The following is a 12,245-nucleotide window of genomic DNA, read 5'->3' as shown; positions in this document are numbered from 1 at the left end:
AAGGAGATACATTTCTCTTACGAAGATGACATAAACTTGGGTTTACTTGATTAATAAAGCGGCACTTTGGAGGTATTTCCATGTGTGTTACCTGGAACACTTAAATTTTCAAGATACAAACCACCAACAACAAGAACACAGAAAAGTGTAAAAAAAAAGAATGTGAATTTAATTCGTCTTCATGAGAAACACAAACTGGAATTCAAAAGAATGAATGGAACACAGTAAAAGCCACATGTCCATCTAGTACCAAGAAGAATGAGCTGCTCCCAGCCCAGTAAGCACAGATGGACTCCAGAAAGATCAACTTACCAGCTCTCTGACTCTCATGTTATCACACCAAAACCCCTCAATCATAGGGTCATTGTCAGTTCCTGTTATTTTGAGCTAGTTAGCAAACCAAAGGCACAGAGACTCCGGGGTCACCTTGGTCTTGGTACTGTTGTGGCTGCCAGGAGCTGCAGACCTGGTCGCCAGGGCATATGCCCACGGGGACTCGTAACAGCCTTCCTCACCCTCTGTCGTCCTTGGCTTTATGTGACAGCCCTCAGCTGCCCTCCCAGATGTGCTTACCCCACTCCCCATGTCCTCGGTCACCAGCACCGCCGGACGTCATGCCAGGTGTTGGTTTTACTTGCTGTTCAGCCTGTTGCTGTGCGTCCCGGCAGCCATTACCTTTCACATAACCTGCGTGTCACTTAAAGCCACACTGTTGGTTTGCTAGGGCTGCTGTAACGAAGTGCCACACACTGGGTGGCTTATACAGAAACTTGTTTCCTCACTATCTGGAGGCTGCAAGTCTGAGAGGAAGATGTCAGAGTGTCGGTTTCTTCCGAGGCCTCCCTCCTGGGCCGGTAGAGACAGCTGTCCTCGGTGTCCTCACCTGGTCTCTCTGTGTGTCCCTACCAGAATCTCTAATTTGGACACCCATCCCCTTGGGTTAGGGCTCACCCTGGTGTCCTCATTTTCACATAATTACTTCTGTAAAGACCCTGCCTGCAAATACAGTCACGTTCTGAGGTGCTGGGGTTAGGACCGCAGCCTATGAATTTTGAGGGTAACCAATCAGCTTATAACACACGCTTTTAAAATTATCTTTTGGCGGGTTGAGCACTGCTGCTGTATCCACTCCCAAGCCCCCAGACTTGAGCTTCTAGAAGGGGGGAATTCTCTTTCTCTTGCAATTCCCTGGAACCTAACCTAGTGTTTGGCACATTGTGTCTCTTTCATGTAGTCTTGGTGAGTGAATGCATGGAAGTCAGGAAGACATTTGAAGTTGAAAAGTACACTGTGTCCCTTCCTGGCAGGGACAGAACTTGGGTAGGAGACTAGGAGATGTTCAGGTGAGGAGACAAGTGCAGAGAAAATGCGGTACATTCTAAAGGAGATCCCTTTTGACAGAAAGGCTAATGATTGGTGCTTGCGACTGCCCATGTCCTGCACGGGGAAGAAGGGAGGGCTAAGGACCTTGTGGAACCCAAAAGGTCAGACTTGAGTTGCATTCAAGCAAGGATATCGGTTGTCAGTAGATCTTTTTTCTTAGGCCCTTCATTTTATAGTCTCAACATACCAGCGGTATAGGAAAGAACAAGGTTGTAATGTACAGAAATAATATATTTCCTATTATCAAGCACTGTTTCTGAAAACCAGCAGTGCTTAAAATAAAGGGGTTTCAGTATCCCCTTCAGACACATCCATGGGTATGCTGAGTTCTTAGATCCGTGCTCAGCATGTAACAATTTGAGAATGTAACAGACTCTCTTTCCTGCCATTTGTGGCTTAAAGTTCTGACTCTAAAGGAGATTGGAAGAATTTACCACAAGGCCAAAGCAACAACATTTCAATTTTCTTGTTTTTTGAGACAGAGTCTCACTAAGTCGCCCTTGGTAGAGTGCTGTGGCGTCACAGCTCACAGCAACCTCCAACTCTTGGGCTTAAGCCATTCTCTTGCCTCAGCCTCCCAAGCAGGCACCTGCCACAACGGTGGAACTATTTTTGTTGTTGTTTTTGCAGTTGCCATTGTTCAGCAGGCCCAGCTGGGTTCAAACCTGCCACCCTGGGTGTATGTGGCTGGCGCCCTACCCACTGAGCTTCGGGCACAGCCTAACATTTCATTTTTCTTAAAGTACACAATGATTAGTTGATGATTCGAATACTGAAACGTGACTCTTTAGAAACGCCCTTGATCAATTTAACAAATACGACGTAAAAGAGGAAGTTTCCTTAGTTATGGGTTTTGCTACCAGATACTCATCTTCCCAAGTCCTTTAGCAAAAACCACTGTTTTTCTAAACAGAAGGAGAGTTCTTGGAAAAGCAAGTGGTTAGAAAGGGAGTAATAATTCTGAGAGGCAAGCTAATTCCCCCTGCAAATTAGACTCGGGTATTGTCAGTATCAATGCCTTGACCTGGAAGTTAAAAGCTAAAGTAGTGTCATGAAAATGGGATATCCCTGAAAAGCGCAGGTACAGGGACATGACTCCATTTACTTGATGTTGCTTTTTACTGCTTCCTGTGCCTACTAAAATTTTACATGTACTTTTATCAGTGTTTTTAGTTTCCAGTGGACCATGATTTCTTACTAACATTTGTAATGTTTTAAGTTGTGCTTGAAACATGCTTTTTAAATGGCAATATAGAAATTAATCATTTGACATTCATTTATATTAAGTGAACTTGCAGTTGGTCTTAAGTTGGAATTGGCTAAGTTAAGCCCAAACTGAGATTTTGTGTGTTGTGACTTTGTTTTAACCCTTGAAAAGAAGCTTGTGAATTTAAGATTGTAATTTTATTTTCTTCCCCCATTCCTGGCTAAAGGAAATGTCAGGGAGTGGCTGCTTGTCCCAAACAAGGCAGATGATGGGATACTTCCAGAAGGAGTGGAGAAAGGAGGGGAAATCTGGGGACGAGGAAGGTGGCTGGGGTCCTCAGAAAGCAGCCCCAGTCCACAGTGAGATGAGAGTTCCAGTTGCTGCAGGATGAGCTCTCAAAATATTTAAGACCCAAATGTGGGTGGTGGCTGTGGACTGGTGTAATTTTGAGGGAGAGGTGGTAGGCGATTTTCATTCTGGGATAGTGCGAGGGCAGGCAGCAGCGTAGCGGAAAGAACTGAAGTTTAGAATCTGGAAACCTAGTTTGAGGTCCAGTCCTACCCGACACTGACCATGGGACTTTGGGCAAGGCAGTTGATCTTTCTGTGTTTCCATTTCCTCATCTGTGTAGTGGTAATAAGACCCATGCAGACACTTATCACCAGGATAAAGTTGGTAGCGTGTTTGAAAAATGGCTTTGTAAGCTGGGATGCACTACAGCAAAAATAGTTACTGTTGGATTATCCGAAGGAATGAGCACAGCCATTCCTGTGGGATATGAGCACAGCTCCTGCCTCAACCCCCGGACCAAGGGCATAGATTGGGGCATACAAGACTTTAGGCTGCCTCATCTAGGGCTCCCAGCACCAAAGGTGGCATCTAAACCTGTTTGTTGATCTATTGAGAGTTGCCTCTTAATTGTTGTTTATTAAATGTGAGGCTGACATACAGAATTTAGAGAATCAGATCTAGAGGGAATCTTACTTAATATTCATCCTGTCCCTTTCAGCAGGATGACATCAAATGCGAATTAGCCCTGACAGATGGTCGTTGGATTCTGTTTCTAAATTTTTTTAAAGAAGGTTTCACAGTTTTTCTTTGAAAATTCTTTCAGTAATTTAACAGTCCTTATGCTGAGTTCTTCCTTACAGCTGACCTACATCCGTAGTTGTAATTTTTAAGCCCTTTCCCCCATCTTATCTTACTGGAGGTGGGGAACAGCTGGTCAGCAACCTTATGCTAATCACCTCCTGTATATTTAAAGAAGAGTTACTCATTTCCACTCCCTCGCTCCACCTCCTCCCACCCCAACTCCTGAGCTCGTATTCTCCGAATCATTCATGGCAATGCGGCCCATTTCCCGCCCCTCTGTCGGGTGCTTGGCTGTTCAGGCATCTGGGCAGAGAGTGTTGTCAGTGGGTCCATGGATGTGGGGAGAATTGAGGCTGCTGCTTCCTTCCCTTTACTTTGTGTGTAATCTTTAGCTTTACAATAAATGATCAGGATAACCCCAGTTTGACGGATTGATGACACAACATAAACTTAGACTTCAGCAAGGATACTTATCAGAGGTGGCTTTGAAAATGAGGCCTTCCTGGTGACTTAGAGCACTCAGCACACATGCCATTAAGCTGCTACGATGCCTGCTAAAGAGAACATTGATGGATAACTCTGCTCTATTGAACTTGGGTTGGGAAGACCGGGAGCTCCAGCCCTCCGGAGTGTTTGTAGAGGCAGAAGCATCCTTGGCAGTTTGCAAGAGACAACGGGCTCCCCAGCCCTCTAAGTGGCAATCGGGAAATAAGTAGCTAGTGAGGGGAATTGAGTTCATTAAGCTGATCCCATGTGGTTTTAGAGTGGATCCTGTCCTTAATCTGAATATGTGTTCTTTTATATCCCTGTAGGTTTATTACCCAGAACTCTCTGTCTGGGTCAGTCAGGAACCATTTCCAAACAAGGAAATGGAGGGAAGGCTTCCTCAGGTAAGATCCGTGCCAACATCGTCATAACACTGTTTCCAATTTAGAAGCAATTAAAAACACAACAGAGTTATTTTTCATTTTAATATTCATTATGAGCTGCTATAATAATCCATTAATTTGATACTATAATGACCTTGAAAATTACATATATTTTTTTTAGAAAAAATCGTATCTTAAGGCCGGGCATGGTGGCTCACCCCTGTAATCCCAACACTCTGGGAGGCTGAGACGGGTAGATTGCCTGAGCTCACAGGTTTGAGACCAGCCTGAGCTAGAATGAGACCCCATCTCTAAAAATAGCCAGGAGTTGTGGTGGGCACCTGTAGTCCCAGCTACGTGGGAGGCTGAGGCAAGAGGATCGCATGAGCCTAAGAGTTTGAGGTTGCTGTTAACTAAAGATGCCATGGCACTCAACCAAGGGGGACCAAGTGAGACTCTGTCTCAAAAAAAAAAAAAGAAAAAACATATCTTAAAGTCCTGTGACTCTTAAAGTTGACATTATCTTCCTTTCTTGATAAATAAGTCAAAAGCAAATTTTCACTTAAGAATCATGGCATCAGTACCTCAGACGTACACTTCACAAGTTTTAAATTTGTTCCATCCTGGTTAGACAAACTCAAATATGGTCAAGCTAAAAGATCTCTTAAAGGTACAAGATGATGACCTATTTGTCTACTAATAATGCCTGATAAGATTAACCATGAACAAAATGAGAAAAACATAACAAAACTATTGCATTTCTTTCTCCTAATTTTTAGGTGTAAGAAAAATTATATAATCATGGTTTCTTTGTTCTGACTTGTTAGGTAGGAAGTAAATTTCTCTGCCTTCAATTTTGTAAAATTTGTGTTTTAGACATTAGCACTATTTCTGAAACAAAGAAACAAACAAAAAAAAGTTATCAGTTTTTACTGTACATACTTTTGGATGTTGCCTGTTAGGGTAAACATCCATTTGACCTCAAGCAGAATGATTATCAAAGACCAACTGATTTTACAGTTAATAAACGAAATAAGGTGAGCTCCCACCAAATGCCCTTTATTTAAAACTTAAATAAAAAAACAAAATAAGAGTCTATTGAAAATAAATTTTCTGTGTGAAAGTTTCATAAGTGTAACTGATCACCAGCGAGGCCTTCCTTGCTGTTGCTTGTACTTCAGCGTTTAAGAAAGTCTTGTTTACACCGAATGGGTTCAACAATTCCCTGTCTTAACCTGACAGGCAGAAGTTGAAGACGCTGTGTCAACTGGCAGTTTGCACTGAAAGAAAACAATCCAAGTCACTTCTAATCTTTCAGAGAATTTCTGAAGGTCAAGGTTGAAATCATTGGCAGGAAAGTAGGTGAACAAAATGGTCTGGCCCTGCTGGAGCTAGCCTTGCACTGCTCTTACAGAGGGAGCTGGAGTGAACGAGAGCTGAAATAGTAGGGCCTTCCCTAAAGTGCACCCACACCCCCACCTCCCCGCTGCCGACCTGCACCAGCAGCAGTTTAAGCTTAGAATCTTTGCTGTGCCAGATCAGGACACAGTTCCCCTGAGGCAGCTGAGGGTGAGATGGGAAACAAAGTACAATATAGGCTTTTTGTTAGTTCTTGCCTCATTCAGGCTTCCAGACGTCCTCTCTTTGATACTGTTGACATCAACCAGAAGGGCAAGACTAAGTGAAGTTCTTCAGTGAGATCAGCGGGGCCTCCCTGACTCTTGGAAGCTGGGCCAGGTGCTAGGTCCTGCCCACGCTGGGCATGCTGCAAGGGGGGGCACAGGGTACTGTGGGATTTGGGTCTTCTGTTATTTTAAGTTCTCCCCTCTCTAAATATAAAATAGTATTTTAAGCATACTCTATTTGCCTTTTCTTCCCCATCAGTTTCCTTCTGGAAAACATATTTGTGCATAATTGTAAGAAAAATAATCTTGATGCACTTGGTTCAAAACATATTATTGAGTAATTGAGAATTAATCTCCTGATGGTCATCAGCAGGGATGGCCACCCAACCCTCAGGTGGGTCTGCTGGAAGGACACCTAGACAGCCAGTGTGTGGGAACCACTGGACACATCTTTTCTCCACCCCCCACCCCCCAAACCTTCTGAGAGTACTCAGGTTGGTCAGTCCTGTAGAGAGTGTGCTGGCTGATGGAGGAACCGTTTACTCCATGGATGGAGTATTTGCCTGAATTCATTTAAAGTCTGACTTCAGGTAAAATAATATGCCATTGTGTCCTTTCTTCAAAATACTTCCTCCCTTGTTACAGAAGCATGAAATTCCTTAAGTAGGGGGCAGAAAAACCATTCTTTACAAAAAGCAGGGAGCCAGTCATGGGGGCAGGTTTGAAATCTGGTAAATCCAGGGCTCCGAGGGGAAGATGCAGAGAACGCCATCTTCCCAGGAGCTCCCCTGGTTGGGTTCTGGGGCTCAGTGTGCTGCCGTGGTACACCTCTCTGCGTGACCTGCTGCCGTGGCCTTGCTAGAGTCCAGTTACTGGGTGTCTCCTGTACTGTAGGTTAATGAGGGGAAGAATAGCCAGGGACTGTTTTTCTTTCTGTTTTAATCTCAGTAGGCTTAAAATCTAATAAAGCGCTCAAGCCATAGTAGGCACTCAGAGCATGAATAATGAATGAAGAAATTTGTGACTGGGGACCTCAAAAGAGAGAAAAAAAATAGTAAAAATGGTAAATTCAAATCTCAAGTAATCTCCTTCACTTTTTTTTTTCTTGGAAGTACCTTTTCCCGAATCCCCAGCTCTTCATTTTGTTTTGTTGTATATTTTTTAGGAAGGTTAAAGATTAGAGAAACAGAGACTTATAGAGAGAGACAGACTAACGTTCTGTGTGTTCACCCCTGAACAGAGGAAGTCAGCACTGAAGAGTTGTAAGGCCAGCCGGGTAAAGAGTAATTGTTGAGTGAGATAAAGTTTATGAACTTTTGATTTCCCTTTCTTCCTGGCCTGTGACAATTAGCATCTCTTGAACTCTTCATTTGTCCACAAGTGTGTCATACCCTATACCATGCCAGCTGCTTGATTGGAGAGGTGGAGAGGGTGGGGAGGTGATAGCATTATTTAAAAGACATCAGGATTACAGTGGATTTTTTTTTTAATATTGGGATTGTGTACCAAAATTTCAAGATTGAAATTATTTTCACAACTGCGATGAACCTTGAGTAGCATGCTTTTGGAAATTTTATCTGGATTCTTAAGGGTGTAAATAATGAATTATATTTTCATTTAATTTTCTCTTTTGGTCATATTCCTATTTAATGATACCAAAACAACTTATAAAACCACAACCTAAGACTGGTTATTATGGACGTTTTAAAAAATGTTGTATGCTCTTAAAGTCTAAGATTTTTAAATATAAAATTTAGGCACATTAGATGTTTAATATAATATTAAACATTAAACGTTAAACATCTAATGTACCTAAATTTTATATTTTGGACAGTCAGATAAGACTTTAAAGTTGAATTATCTGTTGCACTTAACAGAATGGGCTGCTGAAAATATTTATTTAGTTTCAAGTTGTTTAGAAGTTCCTGACTTCTGAAATCTTCCTAAACAAAAATCAAATATGGTAACATCCAAGAATTTACATCTAGTGGAACTGACTAATTAAAATGGTCCTGTTAGAACATATGACCTGATCAAGAAGAAAAAAAAAGAAAGTTTATAAAACCACAAGGAATAATTTTTTTTTTCTAAGAAAACTCTAGTAACCAATGGTTCCTATCTGAACAGGAGATCATATGTGTTTGTGGTAAATTAAGAAGCTTATGTGTATCCCTGGGGCAGATGGGAATCACTGTCCTGTGCTCTTGCTGTCTGGTCATGATGGGACACTCCCCTTTCTTGTCACCCCTCTTGGCAGTGTGTCAGTGGAAGCAGCACGGTGGCTGACCAGTGGTCACCTGAGGTTGAATTGTTCTAGTCAGAAACACGAAAGTGTCTCATGAGGATTGTGAGGAGAGACTTAGAATAGCCCCAGTCAGTCCAGCCCAGCCGAGTCCCACTCTCTTCTGGCTCCCTGCAACCATTGTCCAGGGCCTCCCCTTACATCCCTCCCAGACACTCCCATTTTTGGTACCCTCTTGTGGTTCTGACCTTGGGACCATACATAGGTAAGATGTAGGAAAGTCGTGATGTGCTTTTAAATATTTTCATTATGCATTACAAAATGGACTATTAATCCCCTCCATCACGCCCCTGAATTATTTTTTATAATAAGCACCTCTTATAAATTAAGAGCACCTATAAGCACCTCTCTGGTCTTGGACCCTATCTGATACTAGAAACCTCACAGCCAGCATCACTGGGTAGAGAAGCACTTGATTCTACTGAAGCAGAGGCAGCCGGGGTTAATTCATGCCTCCACAGACCTAATATTTACATTCAGGTGAACTGTGTTTAATGTGTAAACTCTGTTGCAAAACAGCAGGAGTCCAAGGGTAAAAAACGGGGTGGAAGATGCAAAATTTAAAAAAAAAATGGTTTCAGAAGCATGACTGAACTTGTCTTTTTGTGTGTCTGTGTTTCTGTCATGTGTTTGTGTGTGGGTCCACCTGCCTCACAGGGAAGACTTCCTGTCCCCAAAGAAGTGAACCGCAAGAAAGACGATGAGATGGCCGCGGCCTCCTGGACTCCACTGGGTGGCAATGAACTCCGCTCCCTGAGAATCAGTTACCTCTACTTTTTTTAATCGTAACACCTCCATTTGTATTACATATGGTGTATGGGTATTGATGAGGTCATGGTATCATATATGGGATTTTTTTCTGTGTAAATCATCAAGTATAAGAAGAAACTATGGGACTCTGAGCCTTGCTTTAGAGAATTTACAGTGGACAAATAGCTATCATCAAACCAGTTTTTAATCATCCTGACTCAAGTGAAAACGCTCAGAATTTCACACTGTGAATCCACGTTTACAACCCTTACAGGTGGGCCCTCAGGCCTGGTTCGCTACGACAATGTCTTCCACAACTCAAACTCCCACTGTGCTCACACAACCGGTCCACTCCGCCTCCCTCACACAGCTCCCGACTGCTTCTGGCAGAGGCTGAGAGTCCCCATTTTTTTTTTTTTTTTCATTTAGATGTAACAAGCCTAGTAGTTTATGTTCATCAATTGTCTGTATATCTCTCTATTTTATCCATGTACTCTTTTGATGTATAGAAGTAGTTTGAAACTCATTGTTTCCTTGTGGTAAGTGACCGAGGTGCTGCCACAGGACCTGAGACACTGATGAATGGTGCTATTTTGGACTTTCAACATGCTCCTTGGCGAGGTAGCTCTGATGGAGTTCTTTTTTATTTCCATGTTCTAAGAAGGTGTTGGTACTCTGTTTCCCTGAATGTCGTTCTCTAGACTGGACTGACTTTTCTCCTCGTGTCTTCAGTGTAGCTTTCTTCCTCAGTGCTGTAGGCTGCGTGAACCGACCAGAGAGGGTGAGAGGCTGTCGTCTCCTTGGCTGGCGCCCACAGGCATGCAGTCGCGGGAGCAATCACAAAACTGTAATCCACTGAACCAGCCCCCTTCCTTTACGTAGTAGCCTCGCCTGCCTGACTTAGAGAAAGAAAAGCAATAATTTTACAGGCATTTTGAGGTGTCTCTTTGGATTCTTTCTGTTGGAAAGGATATTGGGGGGGGGGAAGGGGCAAGCTCGTTTTTTTTCACATGCCCTTGGAAAAAAATTCCCAAACAGCGACGTTGAAGTAGGAATATGACAATTATATCTTAAAAAAAAAATTAAGTTGGAAAAGATGACTTTATAAATTTATTTTTAAGGCAGAGCGCTCTTTTTTGGTGGTTTTGATAAGCAAGGTGTAGAGTTTACATTTTTGTCCTTGCTCCCAATGAAGTGGATAAACAAAAATAAAATATCATCTACTCATGGAATGTTGTTGTGTTAGCCAGTCTGAAAGCCCACCTTAATTTTTATATACCTGTCTTTTAGCTCTTCCTTTGACAGGGCAGGCCTTGTTCTGAACTGTTCTGCTTCTGACTGTTACACACCCCCACGCATGCGCTGCTCTTCGGCCTTCTCTTCCCGCGCTCCCGTGGGCCTGAGTTTCTTGTGCGTCCCCCTCCTCCTTCGTTAGAATAGGTATATCAGCTGTGTAAATAGAGCAAGAAACAGTATTCTGCATCTGTGGCATTTATGTAGAGTTGCAGTTGTGTACTGCTGCAATGCAGGCTTTTGTAACCACGTGGTCTTTACTGATGCACTCATGACAAGTACCCAATGTATTTTAGCTATTTTAGTAGTATTTGTTCAATAAATATGCAAGCTGTAAGGTGACGGTCTGATCGGCTCATCATTGCAGAGGCCTGCTTTTGAATGCCTTCCCTGGTTCATGCTCATTCACGTGTTCCCAGAGCCCCAAAAGTCAGGCCAGGAAACCCAACAGCAAATATCAAAAGAGATAGACGCAGCTCTGCCGTTCATGCATTTTCCCTTCTGAGGGTTTTATGAGATTAGGGGCTGGGCAGTGGCTCATTAAGATGGTATTTGCAGAGCTGTCCCTGGACACAAGGAAGAATTAGACCAAGATCCTTTTATTTCTGCACTCCCCCCCGCCTCCTCGCCCCTTCAAGGCCTTCCCACACACCTCAAAACTTACTGTTTCTCACGCCTTGCCATGAAGACCCATTCTGGGGTATCCTTTGTTCACAGCAAAGGAGACCTGACTCACATCTTTATGGGATATTTGCACTTTTTTATTCAGACAAAAGGCTTGAACTTATAAGAGGATAAAAATTTGAGATAGAATTCTAAGTCATTGAGACGTAATGTAGCCAAGAACCTGAAACTGATCACATGATAGGATGATGATCTGAAATGCCTGCTGCTATCTCATCCTTTATGGGAGTGAAAGTTTAATTTGACTTATGCCCAACTTGCTAATTTGGTTGGTTGGGTTCAGATACTGGCTTTTCATCTCAACAGAAATTGAGAAACATGTCTCTAAGATGAAAAGTGGAGGGAGAAAGAAGAGATAAAAGTAACGTTGCCCCCAAACCGGGAGCTCAGCCTCTGGAGAGTGGGCATCAGTTGTTCTCAGAAACCTTTGTGTTATGTGTGTGCCCAGAAGGACTTGGGGGCTTATGGAGTTTAATTTGGGGGATTATGGAGTTTAATTTGAAATTATTGCAAATCTCAGGTTTTGGTTAAGTTTTGTATTTACCCTCAACTTTTAATCTTATTAAGAGCCTTATGGCAGGACTAAATTCCAACTGCCTACCAAATAATCAGAATTTGTTCAACCCAAAGGAAAAATTTTAAGGAGATACCACTCACTGCATCTTTGGTTAATGCCATGCATATGTTAATACCTCTGGAAGTAAGGGAAGTCCTCTTTAAATTTAATTACCTTTCATTTTACAATCCCCATTTTTCTCACCTAATGGGCTCCTGTTACTTGTAGGGTTGTCATAGATATGAAGGGATACATCCTACCTACTTGCGAATGCTAAACTGGAGGGAACAGAGAAAGATGATGGGGCCAGGCCATGGGGGTGGTATGTCTTGGGTTGCTTTGCCCATCTGTATTAGTTATCTGTTGCCACATAACAAATTACACCTGAAACAACAAACTTTTCTTATCTCAAACATTTCTGTTGGTCAGGAATTCAGGAGCAATTTGTCTGGTGTTTATGGCTCAATCTCTTTCTTGAGGTTGT

The 12,245-nt window shown here is 42.6% G+C and overlaps 1 protein-coding gene across 5 annotated transcripts in view; it reads left to right on the top strand.

Annotated features, from left to right (window-relative positions):
* The window catches only part of NREP (neuronal regeneration related protein), a 29,174-nt gene extending 18,313 nt beyond the window's left edge, over positions 1 to 10,861 (top strand). For all 5 annotated transcript variants that reach the window (XM_053567378.1, XM_053567379.1, XM_053567377.1 and 2 more), the window contains 2 exons: positions 4,495 to 4,572; positions 9,136 to 10,861. In XM_053567378.1, the coding sequence (XP_053423353.1) occupies positions 4,495 to 4,572; positions 9,136 to 9,261 (204 nt within the window). In that variant the 3' untranslated portion in view covers positions 9,262 to 10,861. The remainder of the gene's footprint in view (positions 1 to 4,494; positions 4,573 to 9,135) is intronic.
* The last annotated feature ends 1,384 nt before the right edge of the window (positions 10,862 to 12,245 follow it).

This window comes from Nycticebus coucang, chromosome 17 (assembly GCF_027406575.1).
Source record: "Nycticebus coucang isolate mNycCou1 chromosome 17, mNycCou1.pri, whole genome shotgun sequence".
NCBI lineage: Eukaryota > Metazoa > Chordata > Mammalia > Primates > Lorisidae > Nycticebus > Nycticebus coucang.
The sequence above is the reverse complement of the archived record's forward strand: the minus strand, read 5'-3'. Positions and strand labels throughout refer to the sequence as shown.